Here is a 25796-nt window from a genome sequence, read left to right as displayed (position 1 = left end):
CAATTCCACATGCACTTAAATTGTTCTTATAAATGAACTCGGCTCGCTATCTACCTGCCACATAAATAAAACCATTTGCAAAATTCCAGCAGGGGAGGAAAGGAGTCAGGATATCATATTGTTTACGCCGACGATATATGACAAGCCAGTTCAAACGGAAGAATTAACTCATGTTATTGCCGTATTTCTGCATAAAAGCAGCTGCCTGTCTGTTAACTGGGAGGCCTTTATTAATATTCAACAATGTGAACAGGATATTACAATTTATGTCTCGTTAAACGGGAATTGAAAATCTGATAAAAGGGACTATTACGGAGAGACGCAGTAAAACGAGAAGAACCGAGGCGGGCTGGGGGGGAGCTAATATACGGCGTACCTCGTTCAAACGTAATGGACACATGTCATAATTGATTGACTTGGGTATAGAGCGACTGTGTGTGTTCAGTATTTGTGTGTGTGAGCTCCAGATGGTAGGTTGAGTGTGCTCGTCTACTCCAGCCGCTTGACTCAGCAGAGTTTTACATCCACAAGGAGGCAAGGAAATAATTAGACTACTTAAGAGCTTGTGCATATACCTAACAGGGTTAGCCCAGAGTGGCAGCATCTTGTTTTTCCAGGCATTAAAAAAAAAGCCAAACATTGCGCGAAATATTCAGAAAATCTTTTCCGATTTTATTAATAAAGTGTGCTGTCGTACCTCATGCACATGAGTCACTGCTCGCCCCCTCCCTCACCTGCTGGGCCAATGGCGATATTAATTGAAAATGAGAGGCGGAGCCATGGGGTGCATGGAACCCTGAGTCTAATTTAAGAAATAATTTTACCCGTGGAGGTGGTAGTCAATCACGAGGTAGGAGATTTGTATTATTTTCTAATAGTTTTTTTTCCTGTATTCTGCTAATTCTTAACCATTAACTTGCAAATAATGGTATTGATTTTCCATTCAGTCCAAGAGATGGTATAGCAGCTGTTTTCTTTTTTTATCTTCGCTCCATCAAGGAACAAGTGCGGATGATTGCATGCCCTTTACAGGATTAGTCGGCTTGATGTCACTTGTTTTTTTTTTTGCACCAGAATAGCCACAGACAAAAAGTGAGCGAGCGACGTAGCATCTAAAGTGTGTTCAGGAATTTCAAAGCGATAACCTGACTTCCCCGACCACCTTTTTTGAATACAACATTGTAGCCTATTATTGTAAGGGTAAGAGGGGAAAAAAACAAAACCAGACGAAGCAGCAGGCTGCAAGCGTCCGTTTGATGAACAGGTTGTGTGAAAGGAATCCAGCTGCTGCACATCATCTCATTAGTAGCCGCCGCCGCTGCCGCCATAGCAACCCGCATCAGCAGCCAGAACCAGAGCCACGGACTTTACAGAGCGGCCCGGCCTTTGTGTGCTGGAGAAAGTCACTACTGAGAAGCACTCCAGCAGACATTAAGAGTATAATAGTAATGAGCTCAGACAAACATTAAGGACACTTTTGAAGGTTTTAGTTTTGATTTGTTTTTCATACAAATAGGAACAAGGATCCAAGTAAAAATATGTATCTGATCTCATTGAAAAAATGACGGAATTTCAAAACATGTACTCTTAGTACGTATTGCTGTCACAATATGGCGTCAAAGCACTATTTTTCCATTAGACAAGGCGCTCCTCCCCTCACTTCAACATAGTTCATTGAGTCCAAAACAACCTTTCAATTGGCTCCAAATTAAAGAGTGAGCTGCCATCCAAGCATGCACAACACAAACATGCTCAAGTGATTCATTCTAAAACGGATTACCCCAATTGCACTGCTCATAATTTGAATTAAGTGTATGACAAAATTTGTGAGGGGGGGACGAAGGCTCTAGCCTGCTGCCCTGCGTTCACGGTGCTAGCTTAACCCCTCTTAGCCTCGCTGACAAGAGTGACAGAGACATTACTAATCCGCCAGTGACAAGTGGCTTTTCCTGCTTCCCAGAATCCTCCTTCCCATTTTCTATCATCACGCAGAGTGACTTGACACTGGCGGAAAATGTTACAATATGACTGCTAATCGGCTGCATAAATCAATACTGAGATAATGTGTCTTTAATACAACATTAAATTATGTGAAGTTAGTTACTTATCCACCTTGGTATCGGTTACCGGTATCGGCTGACGTCGTGAAAACCCGATATCTTGAAATAAGGCTGCTATTGGCCCGATGCATGAATACAAATAGAAAGTCATCCATTTTGGTTTGAGGCGGCAAATGAACACACCCCATGCTCTAAATTGTCCATGTGAATTTGAGTGTCATTTGTTGTTTGTCTGTGTGAATTCTAACGAGTCCTGAGTGCATCCCGCCTCTCGCTCCAAATCAGCCCTGACCTTAATGGGGACCAGCGTTATAGAACACAGATATAATTCATTGAGAGTGAATCTTCCCTATTAGACAAAACGCCAATGAACTCTTTTACCCTCCTCAGCCAATTTTAGGTGTCTTCAAATAGAAAAAGTCAAATGGCGGCTGTATGGAAGACGCAATGCGAGTCCAAGCCATTCTGCGACCAGTGACGTCTCTGGCGCGGCTTCCATTTTAGTTGATCATATTGGAACCCCCCCCCCCAGGACCCCCCGCTATTGCCGAGACTTGCACCGCGTCTTCGTGATTGACACCCACTGTGTTCTTCATATGAATATGAGCAATTAACTGACTCATTTCCAGGAAAGGAGGGAAGAGGGGGCGTCAAAAACCAAAACATGAATCCGTTTCACGCTGCGATTCTTTGGCGAAAGCCACGTTTGAGTCGCGTTTGTGTCGGGGGCTGTCTGGTGAGTCACGGGGAGTATTTGGTTTGACGCCTGCCTGTCTCTCAGTCATCACCAGTCACTTTTAATCACATTCTAATGAGGTTGTGTTTGTGTGCCACCGTCGTTTTGTGTTGACAAAACTTGCTCGTGAGGTGGCGCAGCATGAGTCCAGGAAGTTATATATGCCTTCTATTTTGTTTTTCGGGTTGGGGGGGGGGTTGACTCATTTCATCTAAAATAACATCCATTTAATACATGCTACATTTGTATTATGGGCCATTTTCTAGAAAGCTTGAAGTTAAAACATTTTTTTTGCTTTGGGAGTTGACATTTTTAAGGGTCTAGGAGTTTGGGGATCATGGTTATGTTTAGAGTTTAGGTGTTCAGGTTCAGGACTAGATACGAGACTAGGGGTTGGGACATGGGGTTAAAGGTTGGGATTAGGGCTTTATATTTTGGATTAGGGGTTGAGGCAAGAATTTAAGGGTTAGGCTTGATGCTTGGGTGCTCAAGGTTTAGGATTAATTTATAAATTCATGTAGATGGGGTTCAAATTAGGGGGTGGGATTAGTGGAAATGATCAAAAACATGGACTTGTGACATGATGAACAAAGACCGCAACGATCCGAGATCCCTTCGCTCACACATACACAAGCACGCACATGCATGTGCCAGGCCTTTCACCTCAAAACATTCGGTAAAGGCACAGCACGCCAAGCGGCGGCACGGCAAGTAGTACCTCGACATATGGGAGCGGGGAAGTCCCACACGGCAGTGTTCCCGGCATTGAGCACACAAGTGAGCGTGGCGTGGCCGTCCAGAACGTAGCCGGACACGCAAGCGTAGCGCACGCTGTCCCCCACGGCAAAGCGCCCGCCGCCGCTTAGCACCGCTTTGGGCGGGACGCCGGGGTTCCCGCAGGATGTACTGTGCAGCTCTGTGGGCGGAGAACAGAAGAGAAGCGGGTCAGTCGGGTTAACCGGGCGGAGCGTCACTACAGCTGCAAATTTATGATCATAGAAAAGCACAATGCATCCCATCGGAGCGCTTATAGATTTCAATTAGCGAGTGGTTGATGACTGGAGCGGAACTCCGAGGAGTGCAAAGCTTTATCACACTCCAAAAGGCAAAAGGCAAAACAAGCTGGCTTTTTTTTCTTTCTGAAAATAATGGTCCTGGTCCAGTTTTCCTTATCCACATTCAAACATTTGCAGTCTGCTACAACAGAGGCAAATCTAACTTGAGTGAAAAAGCTTCAATATGTTGCCAAACGTCGCTGAATTCCTAAATTCTTATTTCTTAACAGCGAGAGTCGCACAGGACTATGTTAAGCAATTATAACTCAAGATTACAATGGTAAGTAGCGATTTAGCTTGATTGTTTTGATGAACGCCATGCGTGAGGCCCCGTGGGAAGCCAGACTTTCACACACTGCCAACGGGAGACGAGGCCCGTGAAGTCGAGCAGATGTTTGCCTCCGTGCGCCGTCGTCTCTGCCAGCACAGACCGCCGCGCCCTGCGAGAGCATTTGCGTGCTCCCCGGTCGTGGCGGCCAGATGCCAGGAAACGCTATTCAACTGTTTTTTAGAATCAGACGCCGAGGAAAGCGCGGTCGCTGGGACGGAACTGACTCGTCTTCCGCTTCCTTGACAAGTTTTTCAGCTCTGTCAAGGTGCAGGACATGTTGAAAGCAAAACGCTCTCCTGAGAGCAGGCACCGTTATGAAAAGCGGAATCCCTCGGCGCAAGTCAAAGATGTCAGATGTCATCAAGATAGGCAAGGGGGGGGCGGAAAGAAACTGTTTCCAGATAAACAACTCGGGGTTGCGCAATGCAGGCTGAATTTTCAAAAAGTTTGCATATATATGTACACACACCCATATACATTCATGTATATTTCAGTGCGTACAGAGTCCAATATTATATAATATATTTCACAAAACTCCAAATTAGATGGAAATGATCAGCTGCAGCCGTGCAGCCTTTAAAGTTAATGACTTTTCTCCCTCAAGATGCATTTGCCTGTGTGCATATGTTGCTGGCAGATGTGTACTGTATACACATTTACTCTATATGTGAATGGGAGAGCGAGAGGGAGGGAGGAAAGGGGGAGCAGAGGACGCTACGAGCCATAAAGCAGGATGCTGATGGGAGACCGGGGACCGGCTCTGCTCTTACAGTTTCCGCGTGATTGATACAAGGATGAAAGCGTGCAGACAGATAGGATTTAGGGAGGTTTGGAGGGGGGAGGATGATTGAGGGGCGGCTGGGAAGGAGGAAAGAAAGGAGGATGATCGCTGAGACTGGTTAAGGGCAACCATGTTGCCAACGTCAGCGTCATATCTTCCAGCGCCACGACGTCAAAGTCAAGTTACTGCCCTATGTAAAACGAAAGCTGGTATCCTATTGTGTTAAGGCTTTCATCAATGATTCCATACATCGTTTTTATCGGAGTTCAGATATTCTAATGAGGCCTTGTTGCTATAAATGTTTTGTTCTTTATTATTAATGCCTATGTCAATGGTTAATCAGTCTGTAACAGATGTTTAATTCCATGCTAATAGATGTAAATACAGGGAACCCCCGCCGAGGAGCCGGTGGGCGGCGACAATGGATCGCTATCACGCCAATTAATGACTTCTAGATCGCTCATTTAACTCTGAGACGCCTCGCTATTGTTGCCGGAGCGACGCTCATCACTCGCCGTGAGACGTCCCTCCCTCTTTCTTTCTTTCTCGAAAAAAGCTTCCTCGATATGAATAGCATCCATTACTCGGCTAATGAGGGCCGCGGCGCTTAAAACTTTTTTTGGGGGGAAAGGAGAAAACGAGGACATAATTGACTTAACGGCGGGATAAATTTGCCTCCAAACGAGCGAGTCTCGGCTCCAGACGAACCAGTAAAAAACAGAAAGGAAATGAACATACTTTTATGTACACTCATTAGTTGGGTTTGAGCTTCCCGGTAGAGTCTTTTTGCGGGAATGCCTTCGCTGAGGACCCCCGGCTTATCTCAACACACACATAGCAAGGCAGGGTCATCCATCATTGCGGCGGCCCCACCGTGATTGGATGTCGGGTTGTGACCTGCCGGCCTATTGATTGTGTAGCTGGTGGCGTCGGGATGCTCGCGGCGCTTTGTCGTCCTATCACAGACACATTTAATACGACGCGCACACATGCTATCGCCACGTTGCTTTCATCGCTTTTTCATCCGGGCTTCTTTTAAATTACATTCCCTCGTTCCAATCGTTTGCTCTACGCGATTGCATGTGAACCCCCGCTTTATTGCGCTTCATCTTTTACGCCGCCGCTATAGTTTTTAAATCAATACTTTTGAGGGGGGTGTTTACATTTTGACCTTGAGGTAAGTATTACATTTAGAGTTGAGCATCTTTAGTTCAGAGGTGGAGCTGTAATAAATGACAGAGAAGATCTCCAGCAACTTGCAGCAGTAGCGAGTCATCATTGCATGTATTGCATGTATTGCATTTGAAGATTTCCCATTATATGTTAGCATTAGGCTAACTGACATTTATCTATATTGAAAGCTAGCAGACCTGGGCCGCACCAGCATGTGGCGGCACAATGTGGTCAAAAAACAATTGCGTATTCCACGACACCGACTCACTATTTTACATTATGAAAGTAAAGTTGTCTTTGATCCGCCTGCCCGAGTTTGCCGACATTTCATAGTTCCATCACGACACTGGATTGGGTCGCCAGCGGTCGTGCCAGACTCTCGCCAGTTTACTGCCGGGCGCCCTCAATTATTTATCATCACCTTTTCTTCCTCCCTAATTACTCACTCGGTCTTTCCATCTCTGCCTCGCTCTTTCTCACCCCTTGTGCCTCCCCCCTCTGGTCCGCCATAACGATCATTCCGGTCTCATTCGCTTCATTACAAGCTGCTGCTTTTTATGGCCCATCTGTAGACTGATCTGCATTCGTCACACGCACACAGATACGGAGAGGCTGGCCGGCCGGCCGACCGACCGGCCGGCCGGGATACAGTCATCTAACCTCCACTCCGGGAAGCATTTACCTGGACTTTTATTTCTCCCTCGATAAGCAATTACAGTTACGGCTAAAACCAAAAAAATAATGACAATAAAGGAATGATGGAAGAAACGTCAGACGCTTTTATGCTTTTACCGGGTTTTAGTGAGATGGATGACACAAAAAAAAAGTCTGTCAGCACCATCTTGGATTAAAGAGGAGCCATCTTTGTTTTTTCACCTTAACAGAACAGCTCAAGGAGCGCACAAAAGATACGTATGATGGACGAATCTAGCAACAACATAAAAAACATTCAAAGGCATTTTCCATTAAAAATCGTTCAAATTTGGAGAGATATTCAAACGAGAAGTGTTCATCTTCTCGCTCCTTCTTTGACTCAAAAAAACAGAGTGGATACTCTACAATAAAAATCTTTGCTATTTCTTGAAAAAGTTAGCAGTTCTTTTGCAATGTTGTCAAATGTTTCAGGCTCATGCTCCAAACCCGGCAGAAAACTTCAATATATTCCCAATTCACTGGCACATTTCCACTCCAGAGGCCTGTCCCTCCTATCGCCCCCGAGAACCTTCACGCTCTTCTCATCCCACCATGCATCAAGTTCAAAGTAGTCCTCCTCACTTTCAAAGACTTTCCAAAGCACCTAGCCCCTTCCTCTTGCTCCGCCACTTGAGGTGTACAAATACATCGCAGTCATATACACATCTTTACATTTTCTTGTCAACTGCGCAAAATGGTACGAGTTCCCAAACGGGTGTCTATCAAATGACTTTAAGTGTGAATAGCTGAGTGACATCCATCAACGATTTAAAGTAATCACACCTCTTTTGCTTCAATATACACCAATCTAAAACCGATTGAAAAGATCCAGCAGAAAGCTTTTTCCATTTTTTTTTCTTCCCTTTCAGAAGCTTCGCACTCTCAGCTGTAATATTTGTGCGATATTAGCAGTATTGACAGCGGGAGGACGTCTGTCTCCCTTCACTTTTAATAACGTATCCGCTGAGCTGTCTGTCATTCAGACGTGCGCTCGGAAGCGAATTCTTTTTCTTCTGATGGCGGCTGAAAGCTCGCATAGACAAATACAAGGCCGTGCACACACATACATACACACATACCATGAGATAATGGTATTATTGAATGTGTGGCTTTGAAATTGGATAATAAATGCGGCCATGAGCCAGTCGCTGTTTAACAAAAATGTGGAATTCAACACATCCACACAAAAAAAAAAGCCTTAGCATGGTCAAAGTAAGCAGTTTAAAGATGATCAAGCTGGAGAAATGTCAAACAAAAGTGTGACAAGTCCACAGATCCACATTACATATTTTCATCTATGGCGTTACAGTTCTGCTCAAGTTTTTGAAAAGCTGCAATGTCAGCAACTTACTTTCACACAACATCCCAGCGCAACCTTACAAGGACAGTGATGAACATCTCTAATAAAGCAACGGTCGCAGCCACTTCAGCGCCGGTGTGATTAAAAGCAATTATCATTATTTATAGAGGCATCAACAGAAGGGGGAGGGGAAAGAGATTGCATCCGACGACATCTGGCAGCCGTGAAGATGCATTTTTTTCCGCGCTAGCGTGTTGCTTATGCTCGTGGAGATCAAACGCTGCAGGACTGGGAGGCAACGTCTCGCTGGATCTTTATTACGCAGCAAATGCACCTTCATCCCTGCAGCCAGCGGAAGTCTGGCTTTAGAGCGTCCATGCCTTCATGTTATTCGGGTGCCGTGTGAACAATTAGACACGGGGTTAGCTGAGAAGTTGGTAAGCAACTCCAGGCCATTTTAGCTCCTATTCTGGACAACCAGATAAAGAGCAGGTTAGTGCTGAGCCTACTGCAAAAAGCCTTGCTACATAAAAGGCGAAAAGGAATTTTAAAAAAGGAGCAGGTTGCTGTTTTCAGTCAGGTCGACACAAGTTAAGGGCATTGTGGTCTTTTGAAGACCTTGCTATGCCATGATTCATTTTCTCCATTGTAACTCATTCATTCATTATTAAAGGGAAAGTCAAAGAATCTTCTTTACAATCATATCACTCCCACTAGTCTAAAAACATGATTCAGATTTATGGAATGTACTGCGCTGCAACATAGCTAATTAAAAAAATACACACCTCAAACTGTGATGTCAGAAGGTGCACCTAATAGCTAGCGACTTTGGAACAACAAAAGGCTAACCAGCGCCAAATACATGATAATTCACGGTTGGCTGCTAAGCAACCAATTCCAAATATGCCAGATATAGTTATAATAGTTCGTCCCGCAGTGGAAGGCAGTCATATTACCGAAACAATCCTTCCACTAATGCACTGAATTGTTTTACTAGTGAGGACGAGATATCAATATTGAATCACTGCTCGAAGGGCAGTGACAATAAAAGAGCATTCTTCACCTTGGCGTGAATTAAAACTCGCCGTGTGCACCCGTGAATATCAGGCACCGGTATTAATTAAAAGGCGACAATGCTAATTGGCTCGATCAATAACGGCTCGTCAGGCCCAGAGGGACGGAGCCGGCGTCCAATAGGAAATCGTTTTGTGCAACACATGCGCACGCACGCACGCACGCACGCACTTTGAAATTGGTGCCATCTGGAAAGACGGCGTCACCTCGCATAGCGAAAGCAGAGGCGGACGGGGTTAGCCAAGGCAGATCGAAAGCTACAGTATGTCCCGAAAATTGAATCGATATCCATTAAGAGACTCGACAGCACAGTGAAGCGGAGAGGCTGAGAGAAAGGGATTTCCAAAAAAAGATCAGATGCCATATGTGACATTGAACAGAGCTGAGTAAATGAATGCGGCCCTCCAGAGCTGATCAATATGGCGCCACACTTCTTCGCTGGCTGAACACACATGCACACGCATATGCGCTCTCTTCTTGTGCCTTTCACTGTCTTCTTGGCTTTTAGGGTCAAGGCTCCATCTGCGATCGTCACTATGATGTTCAGTCCCGTGGAGAAGATGCTCTGTAGCTTCACCTTGAGCAGGTCATCGTATCTTTGCCTTGGGACAATAAGAAGATGTTTGTTTGCGTGGAACGTTTGTCTAAACCGTGATGTCAGCGAAGGCACGGCTAGATTAACTCTGCAGACTAACAATACCTTGTCCAATCCAAAAGGTCTGTTGAAGAACCGATCCACCCAGTCACAGTAGATGTTCCGCATGACAACAGTTGCCTTGCCAATTGTGACTCTGATGTCTCTGTCTTATCTTCCAAGGTAGACCAAATGAGTCCGCCTCCACTGACCGTAACTGGTATTCTGGCACTGGCGTTGATCTTCATGATCTTCTTTGTATTGATCCACAGCCCTGTCTCTACTGATGTTCTTATCTCGCATATGGTAGAGGCTATCTGAGTGCAAAGTGAAGGTCATCCAGTTGTGTTCCATTCCTGTTCATCCCTGCTGTGGTGGTCTTCATGTTCCAGGAGGAAGCAGAATGGTGACCGCGAACAACCTGGGCCGACTGTTTGACCTAAACAACTCTGCACTCCAATTGGTTGAACTAGATGATGTCTCTATATAGTCCAAGTCATTTTCTTCCATCTTCTCCAATGTAATTCTTCACATTGTCCAGACCATGATTTCATTGTAGGTCTTGAGATCTCATAAGATGAGCTTCACCTGTCTCCCAGTTAAAATTTCAGCTACCATTTACTAATTTAGAAGAGACACCTTCAACTTTATAACCTTTCCTGTAATTCTCATGCCGAGAACTGCCAACTCTCAAAGTGTCTCTCTGCTCGATGTGACTGCGGTAATGAACATTGACGCCCCTAGGGGTCGCCAGAGGGGTTTTTCTTTTTTTCCTTTTTAAAGGCTCCCTTTCAGCAGCCACTTCAGACGGATCTTTGACTTGTCCTCAAAGAAAGTGACAGACAGCAAGTGTGTTGACGTAGGGGTGGAAGCCTGTGCAAGGTTAATGCTGCTAAGTGATGGATGAAATTTTCAGCAGTACGCTGTGTACACATTAGTGCCAGTGGGGACACGCCCAGCATGTGTGCTGTCTTGGCAAAACTCTCTTCCACTGGTGAAGACGTTCTCGAAAGTTCTAGTAATGGTTTTAAGCAAATGGCTGCAAATTTATGAAAGAAAGTATATTACCATTTATGTCATTTATATGAGGAGCTGCAATGGAATTTTAGCAGATCAGCCTTCAAACTGTGATCAGATAATGTCTTGGTGCCTCATTAGCTCAATTTTTTTTTCATATGACTGCAGCACGTAACCATTGCGTATCAGCAGTTACGAGGACGATTGTGTTCGTTCGAAGACCATGCATCTGCTTCTTGCAACTATTGTTTTCCTGTGGTTAACACACCATTATACAACTTACCCTGGCACTGTCTATTAAAGTAGGGCGGCAATTGGAGGAAACATGTTATATGTTTATTTGCGCTAACACCATCAGTGCATGCGTTGCTTGGCTAGCTTTAGTATGCGCGTGTCAATCTGTGCGGGTATCTAATAGGCGCGCTTACTGCAGTGTGACTTATTAAATCCAACGTCACGGCAACCTCCCCGGAGAGCTGAGTGGCAAATACAAGCATTACATGCAAACACACGCTCGTCAAAACTTCAAACATTACATTCAGAGATCGAAATTAAAAGCTTAGATGTCAGGCTTAATTGGGCATCAATGAATCAATTTCAAGTTGACTATGATTCCCAGACAAACAATAGTGAAAATCATTCAAATGAGGTCAATATATCATCTGGCGCACATCAAACTTCTTTTATGTTGCTCGCTACACTTTAATTAAAATACCAAGGTATTAGACCGATAACCGCGTTTTGGGACTTTTTTTGTCAGGCTCACGTAAATTACAAGTTGGTCATTGTTTTGGATATGAGACTTCATCAGTGTCCTCTCAAGTCAAGATCCATTTACTGTGAGGACATTATTACCTCGTCACACGGACACACTGTCATTGCCGAGACTTTTTATGATGTGATATTACACCATTGAGCAACGTCTGTTAATAGTTGTACGACAATTAATAATCCTTAAAACAATAGCAATCCAGTTGGCAGAAGTGGAAGGTGTACTTTTCACCTGGAAGGATTAACATGGGATATATGCAGCGTACACGTATTTCCGTTACGGACACACGCCTCCGCATTCATATCCAGGGCTTTACACCTCCCCCGTTTTGTCTCCAGGGATAGTGCTGACATTTTCTCCCTCATTTGAAATGCATGACCCGAGCCACACTGGTGTACATGTGCACAGCCCTTATGCGTATTTGCTGGTGTGCCGCATGTAACAGTGTGGAGGGCGGGGATATAAGGGATAAAAGAAATAGATGTGAAACAAGTAGGAGGGCGGGGGGGATAAAACAAGACGTGTCTCCTGTGGTGGCAGAACATCAACATGTTAAGTCTAAAATTGCCACACACAGACAAAAACTCTTGTTCAGGTATTTACGTCAGTAAAACCCCCATTCCCAATGAGAGCAAACATCATTTAGACAAAAGCAGTGCTTTGGCACCGCCAGTAGCGCAGTGCCTTGTAGGCATTTATCATATTACGAGAGGGGCACTGTACTCGCATGACAGTTAATAATGTTGAAAGTCCAATTGAGACTGTCTCTAGAGTTAATTAAGGTTTTATGATGGGACACAGTAACACTAAGCACACTTGAAAGGTCACAGGTCACCTTTCCAGGCCAAATCAATGGAAAGGTCCACATGCTAGCGTATGCCTCACCTTTGTTCATCGGCCGCATAGGATCACATTTACTCGTCGATTAACTTTTACAATTACCACAGAAGGTCAAGTATGGCGGCAAAGCAGGGCTACATGTTTAATTACAGAAAGGTTGCCGTCGTAGGTTACTTTATATTCAACGGTGGTGTTTCTCTAACCGAGGTTGCATCCACATTTTTTACCCCAATTTTTGGCTGACTGTTCTGTTTCATCTTGAGAAAAGAAAAGCTCCTTTGAATGGGATGTGCATCTCAAGCCCGAGCTGAATATGAAACAGTCCAAAGTCCACAATGGCAACATCAGACATGTTTGCTTTTTTCCTTTTTGGTGCGCAAACAAAAACAAGCTGGCTCCCTGTCAGTGAAAAGGCCACATCCATTACATGACTGAGTGCCTTTGTCAGCTCACACTTGAGCAGTGCCACTACAAGTGATATCGCGACTTGATCACGCTCGCACGAGGAGCATGACGCAACACTTAAAAATACACACCGAGTATGCTTTTAAATCTTGGTGATATTTGGAGTTCCGGGTAGCCGCTCACAATTGTTTTAATTTGAGTATTCAACATCTAGGAAGTTTATGATGTCATTTATTAAACTTTGATTTTTCATTCAAAATGTATTCCGCTCATTTGGCATTATTTATTTAATTGGCAAGCACGCAGCCGGTCCGATTGACTATTTAAACAAACCTAACAGATGGGTTGGATTTCTGTTTTTCAGTTTCTAACTATTCTATTGAGTTCTCAAAGTTTCAACTTATAAAACTCTCAAGTCAATTTAATTGTGATTTGCAAAGAGCTGAAAATATCCCGTCACGAAAACAGAAGGCTAGTGCTCATTATAACTTTCAATCATTCCAAACTAGGGATGCTTATTGGGCATAATAATGAACACATTTAGTCCAAAACAAAATTAGCAATTCAGAACATTCCCACATGATCTGACTTTTGATCCTACGAAGACGGAACACCCAAAGCAGGCGTCCTGGCCGCCCTGGTATGTGATCATCGCCATTCTAAATGATCTTAAGTGAACAAAGTGAAAGAAAAGAGCGGAAACAAAAAGAATAATTATTCAACATGGTGTGTGTGCGTCTGTGTCCGCGCGATCATCTGTGATTCCTTCTCATCAGCACAATATCAAACCGCCTCTGACATGATGCTAAATAATACATCACTCCCTTTCTCTCGCCCTCACACACACACACACATACATACATGTGTGCTGCCGCATGAATTAATGATGGTCTGGCGGTCTTCACAGGAAAAAGTGCATGTGTGGAGATATCCCACAATGACATCAAAGCAAGAAAATCTCATTCTTAAAATGAAATGCCATGCATTGGAAGAGAACATCGAGGAATGTTCCGCACGATGACATGACCGAGGACCTTCCCCGGGAGTTCGCATGATCACGTCTCGTTTCGATAGTTGCATCGTCACACTTGCCCCCGCGGGGCCCACACGTTTCACACTAACTTCCACATCAAAGTTCTTCTGAATCTAAATTTGATCTCGACATGGTGACGACGGTGCATAATGAGTGCTAATTTTAGCCACCGCTTCAGCTATTTTTATTTATGTATTTATTTTGTTTCGATCCGGGCTTTCGTCTGAGAGAATCACGTCGAGTTGGTTACCTGCCGCAAAAAAAAAGGAAGAGTTAATGTGGATAATATGGGAAGAGGGAAAATTGATCTGTGGCATTCTTCGAAGTCAGCGCCACACGGCAGTACGGAAAACAAAAATGGGCCATGACCTGAATTACTTTCCAGGCCAACAAAAAAATGGAGTCCCACGAAATCAGTCGTTTTGGAGAGCAACCAGAGTTTAAATCGATTCATCTGTCAGTCGGCTGGCCGGTTTTAAAATTGCACTTGGAACAGGCTTAATTTGCACGCTCTGTGCTCAACTTTCGAAACCGTCCATTTTCACTGACTACAAAAATGGAGGCCTGGCACTTTGGATACCGCAAAGAAAACGATTTGTCTTTTTTTCCCTTCGCCTATACATCTGAAACGAAGAGTCTTCGGTAAGTGGGTTCATCTTGAAAATGTCCCACTTTTTGGGTCGCACCGTGGCACTTTTACCGCCCGACGCGATCGCTCACACAACGCGGGCCGGGCTTGACAGCAGCTCGCTGTGGAGAAGGAATTAAAGTGTCACCACTGACAAGCTGAAAAGTGAACATGTCAAATTCCTTGAGAACTTTCTCTGAGGTCCTTCAAAGATGCTGGACTTGGGGGAGGAAAGGGAGGCCACGGTCCAAGAGCAACGCGGTGCCTTCAGGGACATTTTGTAACTCACTCCGAGTCTCACGTTCAGGCTTGTTTTTTCCCTACAGCTTGTAAAATACAATTCTCCTCTTATCACTTTCCTTCAGATTCAGTTTTTTTCAACGGAAAAAATACGAGAGCCCATCACAACCTTGACTCGACTGAAAACAACATCTGCGAGAAGGTTTTTGCTCATTCAAATCGAGGCGAGATGTGCCTCATTTTTTTTGTTGCTGCAAGCACACGCAGACACACACACACACACACACACACGGTGACACGTTCTGACCTTCGTAGATGAGCTTGAAGCCGTGTGCGGAGACGGCAAAGTCGCTCGTCAGCCTCAAAGAGAAGACATTCCCGGTGCTAGTGACCGGAGGAGGCACCTGGAACCCGGTTAACCTACACAGGCAAAGAAAGAAAAGACATCAACAACACTGTCATCGTTTCTGAGTTGCCTCATAGTCAGCAAAACACAACCTGAAATGTATTGGCCTTTATTTGATTTAATTATCAGCTTTTATTTGATCTCATGTAAAATTCTACCAATGGAGCAGTACATAATTACACACTAATGCATTTAGCATCTCATTAAGAGGTTTTTAATCATCGAGTCAAAAATTGGTAACCGCACCGAGAGTATAGACGGTGTTGAACAACAATAGCCGCACACGCAAATTGTCTTCCAGGAAATCATCTTCCTATTTATACTGGGCCGGTTTGATTACACCGCTATTTGTGTTTGCTCCCCTCAGCCCAGCCTCTGAGGTACAACGCGTCTCCATTATTTCAAAGTATATTTTGAAAAAGGACCAAGCGCTGGGGGTGCGCTAGCTCAGTGGAGTGGGCTTTTAAATAAATCATGCAACAAGATTAAAGCTCATAGACTTGTGACATCACGCTGTTGCTTGATATATAAACAGGAAAACATCCAGGAGGAAGCACAAAGGTGACGCTGCAATGGTGGTTTTTCTGAAAGGGGGCAGCCAACTATAGAACTTTTTTCCCCAATTACTTTGATTGATTTTTCAATATTGTCTTCGGAGCTATGATAACACGGATGTTTTAACTACGTGCGTAAATAGTGTGGAAAAAGACTTCACTCTTTTTAGATTAATATGGATCTCCACAGCGGTTAGCTTAGGTCGTGAAGTAATAGTTTTTGTTTTAATTGACTGAAACATTGTAAAAAAGGAAATTATACAAGTTTTAGATATAAATGTGCCGATACATAAAATGCACAGGGCAATAATAGATCATAAATAATACCTCTGTGAGCTACAAAGAAACTTTCGCTATCGCTGCCAAATAGGCCAAAAAGGGATCCGGTTGCAAAAAGCACTTGGTTCCAAAGAGCTGTCTTCGAAAATTCGCTTTCCAACATCTTCTGACAGTTGGCTTTGTTGTTGCCGACCTATCTTTGCACCTAGCACTCTCTTCAATCACGCCTTTTCATCTTTTCGACCGCACGTCCATTTATTTCTTTCTTCGACAAACATGAGTAAAAGTCTCCTCGGTCTTTTCTGCTCTCTGGAAAACAACTGCCATCCTGTTTGTGCAAAGACACTTTTCTAGCAAAGATATATCAAGTTGTTTTCATTTTTTTAATAATGTCAAATATGAAGATAAATATGAAAGAGACCTGGCTGCAGAAACTCTTGAACTCGTTTACAACCCGTGGCTATCATTAGCACATCTGCCACAGTGTTTGTTAAAAAGGCCCAATTACTTATTTTACTTAGTTAGCCTCCAACTGAGTTGTGCATTTCACATTATCATCAAGCTAGCCTTTTGCACTTATGGTAACGTCTTCTCCACATTGAAATAGATTAAAAATAAACATAATGTCCTCATCGGAGATGGCTGTGTTTGAAAGTACATCAAAATGAGATCGATACGCACGATAGCGAGACGTAAGTCACAGCCCGGTCGTCCAACGCTCCTGAATATGCCGTTTAATCAGGAGGCTTTATGGCAAGTCAGGCGTGCAGGGTCGCCGGCGGACATAAATCAGTCTCGGTGGAACTGAGTTGCTCCACCCCACCCGGCCCGGCCCGGCCCGGCCCACTTGTAGCTGTTTTGTTAGTATTTTCACATCGTAACCATGACAACTGAGCTGCTAAGTGGCATCCTTAAGTGAACAACACAAAGGTGGGCACTGTGTCAGTCATGATACCAAAATGAAGAGAAATTGGAGGAACGCTGAGTTGCCATGCAGGATCCTCTTATCCGCTAATAGATTTCCAAAATGTGCAATCAAGTTCCACAGCTTATCATTTTCATCTCATCCCAACATCTGTGTTTGCTTTACTGCCTTGAACGCTTGGGCCTACTACGATACTGTAGTCCAATTTTGGAGAAAAAAAACCCTGATATTTTTTTTGATCCACATTATTATCACTCAAGTCCTTTCTATTCAAACATCTTTTCTTATCGTTTGCCATCACCTCGCATTAATTCACCAGCTCCACAGACGTGCACGTTCACGCGCGCTTCCCTCGTTAAGGCCGTTAATGATGTTTTTATCTGAGTTCACAAACGTCTGCTTCTGTTATTTCGCCGCGTTTCATCATGCGGCATCTCGTTAGCATTCATATAATCATCAGATAAACTCTGGTTGACACGAGAGCACGCACACACTGAGGAGGAGATGAGGTCCAGGGGTTAGAATTGTTCAGGTTGGCTGCTGAGTCAAGGGCATGCACATTCATTTTTCTATCATGTTCTTCACTGCGGACATTCACACTTTTTAACTTTTACATGATGTGCAAGGAGGTTGAAAAGCGATAAATCTCTCTTAATTATCAGTTGAGAACATTTTTTTCCATTCCATCAATACTTTTTCTCCTGTCTGCAGCTTGATTCATTTTCCCAGTCACGTGCAAAGTTCAGGGTCTGGAGTCATGTGATTGATTAACAGCACTGGTCTCTGTGACATGTATACGCACACACAAATACACATGTATACTCACACATACAGTCACGCACAAATGCACACCCATTTTTCAATACGTGTTTACGATTGACAGCGAGTCCTCTGTGTCAAGTCAATTAGTCACTGGCCAAGGTCCATCAAGGTTCTTGGCTATGATGGTGGGCCATTCATTAAATTTGTCTGTCTACCTGTGTTGCTGCACCGTTTGTGTTCAGCTGAAACACACTGTCCAACGATGGCTAACTTGCTGCAAACATGGTGGACATCCTACAACAACAGTCCACATAAATGGCAGTCACACCAGCTCTTAGCACCGACAGCCAATTCCTCGCAGGTTTGGGATTCGGCGGACTCCCCCCCCCCCACCCCAGGAAGCGAGGCACTCTGACGTGGGGGGTTGAATAGCAGATTAACCTCGCTGTCAGCCCCAGAGGTTCAGAGGGGAACACGCTGTGACTCAGACTGACAAGTCGTGATGCAAGCTAAACACCGAAGCAGCCTTTTCTTGTCAGGAAATGCATTTTCTATGCAGCTTTAAAAAAAGAAAAACACGAATCAAAAAAACAATGCCTCTTCGTTTTAACATTTGCATTTAGATGCTGAGGTTGGACGTTATGATGGATTGATAGAACACATTTCTATAAATAGTCAATTAAAAAAAAAAGAAAAGCTACACGGACGGAGCATAACTGTTCAACTTAAAATGATATCAGGCAAGCTTTTGGCCGCCATCTTGTGAAAACTGTTCTCCCACTTCAAATAACAGCAAACAAGACAGGTGGGTAGCCCTTTTTTCCATTTAGTCTCCCTTGCAATGAGTATTTCTGCAAAATGTCACCTGCTGCGACACGCTTTACAAATGCTGCAACACACGCATGGGAAGAACGCGCACGGATGGATTTGATGGAGTCCACATGGAAAATGGCGCTCTCCGTGCACCCACGACACCGCCGCTGACTTTTATAGATTTGCCCTTATGCCGTGCTGAAATAAAATGACTGCGTAGCTTCAATATCAACAGGTCCCCTCCCTGCCTTGCTCACCCCCTCCCCTCCCTCTTCTGGGAGCGTTGTGACATGCCTCCTTGAGCAAACTTGATTTTCCTGGCGGTATTTTCAACAACATCCGTAAACAACAGCCCTGCACTCTTTAATAATAAATGTTGTGTACCTCTCTGTCTTCCTGCACCCTCTCTTTTCCTCTCTCTCTCTCTTTTAGACAGTTGGATAGATAGTGACTGCTGACCCCCCTCATCCCCCCTCCCCACCGCACTCCCCAAACTAAAGCTTGTTTAGGCTTCTGGCTATCCCATCACTTACTATTACACTTGACGGGCATTGGGGAAAGAGTACACACATCGGCACACGCGGTGAAAGGGACACACAGGCGCACCCACATAAGGAAAAGGGATTAACACAAACGGACATGCATGCGGGTGCACACACGCACGCACGCACACACACACACACCTGTGTTGGTCAGATAGGCAGAGACAGATAGCATGCCTCCACTGGCATTCAAAGGGAAGGTGTCAGGCCTGACAGCGACTTAAAGGTACAGTCGTTAGAGCGATAACGGGGGGAAGCGGAGATTAGATGCGCTGCTGAGAGAGAGAGCCAGCCAAAGAAGAAATATGATGGCCGGCCGGGGATTAAACACGTGCGCCCAGCACACGTGGGAAGTCACAAAGTTGACCACATGACAATTGGGGAGGAAATCTGAAAAAAATTCAAGTCAAGCACTCACATGACTTTGCATGTTGATCATGTGATGCTGTTTTGCCTGCAGAAAACACATCAACACACAAGTACGAACGCTCAAAGGCCCCTTTACACATCGCCGAACATGACAGACACACATCCATACGGATAAAGTTACAAGTCAGACGATGGCGGCGTGTCTTAAAAGCAAACACTAAATCTAAGTTCCGGACAGCATTCTAATCTAAAAGACTGCATGAAAATGTAAACATCGACCTTGGAAATGGCAGATAGCTTCATCGAGAAGCTGGCCGTATATATTCCACCACTTGGCATCATGAATCACTTTTACTTAGGATGTCCTTCCAAGTCCGGTTTCAGGCGGCGGCGTGGCGCAAAGTGGAGCAAATCCGAGTGGATGCTTTTACAACGTTCAGCGTGATGAATGGTCACGCCACGTACGGCCACAACGGAACACTTGCCGTTGTGCTTTTTCAACACAAAACAGATTTGGCAGTGGTCGTAACTAATTAAGTTCAGTTACTTTGTGCTTTCCAGCCTCGACCAAGGTCCCAAAAAAGGTAGAGTCAAGTTCAGATAAGGTGGAAAAGAACAGCGACATGGAGGGACGGGAACCACGGAACATTAATGATGATGGCAACGGATTCGGACAAGCAAGATATTCCCCATTGGCCTTATTTAACCCAAACTAGAGGGAACAATGTTGGTGGAACAAAAATGCTTGTTGCAAGTCAATTAAAAAAAAAAAAAAGATGACAAGTATTCTGTATTTCTACTAAAGTCTTGCCAGTCAAAGGTGCTCCCTGGCCAGGGCTTGCTGTTTGTGAAACACGCCATTAATACGACCGTTAAATGAAACCAGTGACATTCGCAGCGTGCTCGAACATACAGGTGGTGAATTAAAAGGAATAAAACGCATGGCCGTGCTCCTGTTCCACAAGCGCAAAGCTCTCCAGGGGTCACTGAATGATGGGATGATTACGAGAGTGATGGCTTTTGGTCTCAACCCTCGCGTGATATCTGCCCCCCATCGCATGCCTACTGGGAGACTGGGAACAGATGTGATGGATCCCGCTATCATCGCAGCACAGGATGAGGCCATATTGTTGGCAAAAGTGCTCTTTCCCGTCAAAGCCAAGGCACACCTGCCATGTTTTGGGATTATCTGGTACCGAGCCGTGGGGAGCATATTCGGGGGGGAGAGGGGGGCAGTGCCCTTGTAGCCCTCACCCTAGCTCCGCCAGAGCGCTCCTGGCACAACTGAATAGCAATAGTAATAAATAATAACTCTGCCCTGATTTGTCTGTACATTTGCCATTAGGTCGCCTGATCCCATCAACGCATAAAAACAACATTAACGCGACTTTTCGTTGTTCCATATTTGCATATTTTTAGCGCTCGCTAAATTATTTGTTACGGGCTTATTTTGTATTATTGAGGCAGAGCGTGCTCTGTTTTAGCCAAGGCGTTCGGGCCACATTTTGTCATTTCATTTTAATGTTTAAAAACACCAGGCTGGCAACGGCTGCCGCATACTAATCGTACGACACGCACACACACACACACATAGACTTGAACAGACTTATTAGTGTGGCGCTAACATTTTAAGAGTTTGGGGATAACAATGGTCATTACAAAGCACACACACCGACGGCAAAACTAGGCCACGGACCAGTGAGGAAACACAGTCTATAATGGTCAAGTGACAGACGGTGATTAATTGATACGTCAACAAAAGGACCGTGCCCATGTGTTAAGGTCACTACACGTTCTTTTTAATTGAATTCTTGTATTTGTGTCTACGAGGATAATGGAGCGAAGCACCGGAGCAGAGAGTAACACGCATTGTTCCCGTTCTGCTTTTTTTTTCCCCCGACCGACCGACCGACCGAACGCCCGCTCCATCGGTCGCCCCTGCCGTGGCAACGTTTCAACGTCATTAGGCCGCCGACACAAAATCTTTAAACACTGCCGGTCTCGTAAATATGTGCGCACACCTGAGCGATTAACGATGCTTTAAGAGCAATGCTTTACTAAAAACTTCTCCTAGCTAATGAGGGCGGCATTAGGGAGCTTGGGCTTTTCTAGGATTTAGTGGCATCGTTGCACAGCCTTAGAAAAGAAGAAGTTGCCAAATGTAAGCGATATCTTTGCAAACAGCAAAAATCCATAGTTGAACTGATTCAACTTCACTTCTGTTTTCAATTTCCGATGGTGATAATCTGTCCTTGTTGGAAACCCCCATATACAAAATGGTCACAAAAATAAGCAAGAATGAAAGTCAGAGGACTCAATTAAGTGCCACTGAGATAAAATGGGCATAAACCTCAAGGCAGGACACAGCCGGACACCTTTTTTAAATAATTGCATTTTCAGTTCCATTTGAATGATCTCATCTGTTGTGATTAAAAAAAAATCAATAACAACAAGAGAAAGCGGGCAGGAATATCAAACAGAATGTCGAGGTGGAGGTGCTGCAAAACTACAAGGCAGTACGTGTCCTCCAGCTTACCCAAAACTCCAAAGCCAAAAAGAAAAGAACAAAACCATGGAAGAGTCCAGATGGTGGACAGTAGAGGATCCCGCAAGCCTTCTGTACGATTGAGTCACCCCGTTTTTGTGAGTCACGCTCCGAGGAAAGAATTCCACATCGGCATCAATGCAGGAGAACCTCAGGCGTCGGTCGGCACTGTTGTCTTTCAATAACGAGACAGGCGCGTCGATCCTTGCCTACGCGGCTCACCGCTAAACATCCTGTGGGAAGTCAGGTGGGCGTCAGGCTCAAGAAAAGACTGCACAACCAAACACTGAATGGAGAGGAAATAAATGCCTTCTCCCAATTAAAACAAAAAAAGAGGATTTTTTCCACCCCAAAAGCCTGCAATTTTTTTTATTTTTAAACAGGATGACTAATGGCGTTACAGCCTTGCGGTCTGTCAATTTGTTTTGATTCATATTTTGAGTACTCTGCGATTCATAAATAAAACATAGTGACTACTGCAAAGACATTGAATGATGACCTATACACTGCCATTTTCTAATACGAGAACCCCGGACCACCCACCCGCTCCCTCGCATCATTTTCTCCGGCCTTTAAACTGAGCGCCATTCTCGGTTTTCTCATTTTTGGTCTTTTGGCCCTTGTCGCTTGCTCCGAATCCAGGCTGCAATTGTCAGAAGGCTTGCCAAACATCCGCTCTCATCCCCCCGGTAAAGAGGGGGGTCGGTGGGTGGGTAGAGGCCAGCTCTGCGGCTCATCAAAGTGATCCCTCCCAAGGGAAAGAGCACGCCTGACACCTGGGTGACCACCCGCAAGGAGGTTGTGAGCGTCAAGAGGCTAATGGGAAGCTTGAGGGGATTACCAGTTTAGCCGCTGAGATTACTGGAACGCTCGGCACACACCAAAAATGCACCGCACGAAAAGACACACTGCTGAGTGTATTTACCAGACGGGGGAAAGTCATCCAAGACATATTGGCTGGCTGGCTGGCTGGCTCTCGGTGGCCCTCCGTTCAAAACAATCCCCGCTTAAGTCGACAAACCCGCCGGGATCTTGTCGCAAAGATAGTCCCACGTCATTACGACAGAGACGTAGAAGTCGTACGACGAGTCGCCCAACAAGTGTTTGCTCGGTCCCTGCTCCATTATGTAAAGGCGCCGATCCATATTTATGAAAAGTGGAGCAGCGGGTACTTATCTTTGTCTTTCCGTGAGCTCTGCCAAAAACTCTTAAGATCTGCCATTCATGATTCACCACCCAGGAACATTATGCGCTTTTATTAGAGATACATAATTCCTAATTTTAGCCTTTTTTGTTGGATTTTATGTTTGAACAATCAAAACACTTCACACTTGTCAGGAAAAAGAGTCGCACAAAAACTTGACGTTTGACAGACGTGAATATCTTAAAACTTAACTAGATTTACATTTTGTCTTTTTCAACATGCCATCAAAGTCAGCCTTTTTGCTCATAAAATCTATCGAAACTCATTTGGGCTACTCGTATCATTCTTCCCGTTGTAAAAGTCAAGATTGATTCGGGCAAAGTGCGAGAACCAGCCGGGAGTCCATTTTTAATAAACGTCAAAAAGAAGGACAATGACACAACGCTGGCTGTATTTTTCACTCTTTGAGCGAATGGCGCAGTGTTCTTTGGAGATTACAATTGTAATCTACGGCTGAACGGAACCAGAGCCCGGTTATCGGCGGCGAGTAAATGACGTTGACAAAATGAGTCGACGCAGACGCGGTTACTGAAGTAATATTTGAGAAGAGAGATGAAGGAGTCCATTACAGGTACAGACAGAGACAGACTGGATGATGCTAGATAACGGACACCAAACCAAAAGCCCCACATGCACTAATACTATTACTCATTTTTACAGCAAATCCAGTGACAAGAAGCTGCCCGCTCAAAGAAAATGTAAAAAGTCATTTCCTAAATGGCTGTTAGAAGCTTCCAAACTTCCCGTGAAAGCCTGCCGCTCCCCCTTAAAAATAGTCAGGTGCATCTTCCTACACATCAATTACAACACATCAACTGAAATGCTGATAGAGAAGCCAAATGTCCTTAGTTCACCTTGTAATAGTCTCAAAATCCACTTACTGGTATTAAATGTATGATGGTGACTCCAGCATTATTCTCTTTTTACAGGGAATTACATTGTACAAGGATAACTTGCTCAGGCTTGAGCTAAAGGGGGGCCGCAGTGGGGACAGGACCCCCTGAAATATGCCAGATGATTTTCCAATTTTCCCCAGACTTTTTCAAGAAGCATCCAATTAATCTTAGGGAAATTTGAGATGCCCCTAAGAAAAAAAGATCCTAGCTCCGCCAGTGCAACTTCTATTGGTATATTTAAGCACATAATCGTCAAAGTAGAGGCAACAAGGGGTCGAGTTAAATTACCCATACATAAAAAAAAATATTAAACATTAAGAAAATAAGGCAGCCTCTTATCGCTTCCATCTTTGTACCCTATAGGCAATGTTATTCACAAACACAAAAGAGCTGCACAACAAAACAAACACACACACATGCACACACCTCTTACCCTCCTACAGGGCAGAACTGATGCGGCAGGAGATGAAATACGACAACCTCAGGGGTAAACACACCTCCATTGGAACTCCACACACACACACACATTTAGTGTACAGCTACATGCCCACCCAATGGCATCCCCGCTAAAATATATTGCGCCAGCATCAAAAGTGTTTTCATGACCTTTGTATTTATATTCTAGTGTTTCCTGTGTTTATCCCTTTGAATGTGTTTTTTTTTGCTACATTGTCGTGTGTTGTGTGTTGTGTGACCCTCACGTGTCCCCCTCAGGAGAAAATATAAGAGTGACTTATTGAGTGTAAAAGGGGGCATTGCAGAAGATTACACACAACAAAGCAGGTCAGAAGTGGAACGGTCAAAGACCGCTTTGGATGGTGACACATCATACAAATGGTGCTGAAGTAAAAGTGTGCAAAATATGACAAGAGCCTCCGTGTTTAAAGACAAAGTGAGCCTGATGACGTTAGTAAAGGTGAAATTCTCTGCACTCGTACTGAATCTCCTTAGACTGCGGACGCTTGAAATCAAAATAAACAGCAAACATTATATTCCCATTAAGAGGCCATTGAGTGAAAATACCCTGAATAAATCACACGAGACAAGCAGCCTAAACTCTGCTCACCTTCTTCACCTCAAACACAATAACTTTCTATCGCATCTTTTTTTTTTTTTTAAATCCCCTATACGGAGTCACAACCAGCGCATTGCAATTGGAGACACGCGTCACGACATCTTAACTTAGCGAGCGAGTGCAGCAACCTTTTGGCCCTCTTCAACAAGGTCATCTTTAGCCCCAAGTAACCTTGTCGTTCACCCGGCTGACCCGCCTAAAGACGGATGCCCGACACTCCGGCACATACATACCCTCGCATTGATTGCTTTTCTAAGGGCTTCTAACTTCTTGCGATTGTTTTTTTCCCCACCTCATCTGACCTCAATTGTACTCCTCATTGCTAGCATAGCATCATATTGCATTCGCAGAACATCTAACGGCGGCAATAATGAACTGACGACAAACAGAAGTGCGCTTTCCAAAACCCACACACAAAATGCTTCTCGCAGTAAAATCTCGGGGTGAATTATTTAAATACCAGGCGGGTGCTGACGACAGTAAATAATGAACTATTTTGCAAAGAAGTTGACTTTCCACACGTTATCAGCAACCAACTTCACTAACGAAACAAATAAATATGCTTTCTTTGTAAGATACGTCATTCACTGTTTGAGTGATTTTTCTTTCCTCCTCTTTCTATTTGGAGATTACATTTCCTAATATTGTTTGCCT

General features: G+C 44.4%; 1 protein-coding gene across 10 annotated transcripts in view; it reads right to left on the bottom strand.

Annotated features, from left to right (window-relative positions):
• csmd3b (CUB and Sushi multiple domains 3b) overlaps positions 1–25796 on the bottom strand; it is a 140966-nt gene that overhangs the window by 81160 nt on the left and 34010 nt on the right. For all 10 annotated transcript variants that reach the window (XM_088365943.1, XM_088365944.1, XM_088365948.1 and 7 more), the window contains exons 3-4: positions 15080–15192; positions 3515–3712 (exon numbers count right to left, since the gene is read on the bottom strand). In XM_088365943.1, coding sequence (XP_088222069.1) covers positions 3515–3712; positions 15080–15192 — 311 coding nt within the window. The remainder of the gene's footprint in view (positions 1–3514; positions 3713–15079; positions 15193–25796) is intronic.

The sequence above is a fragment of the Syngnathus floridae genome, chromosome 21 (assembly GCF_059516105.1).
Source record: "Syngnathus floridae isolate MCC-2025c chromosome 21, RoL_Sflo_1.0, whole genome shotgun sequence".
NCBI lineage: Eukaryota > Metazoa > Chordata > Actinopteri > Syngnathiformes > Syngnathidae > Syngnathus > Syngnathus floridae.
Note: the sequence above shows the minus strand (reverse complement) of the source record. Positions and strands in the feature narration are given on the sequence as shown.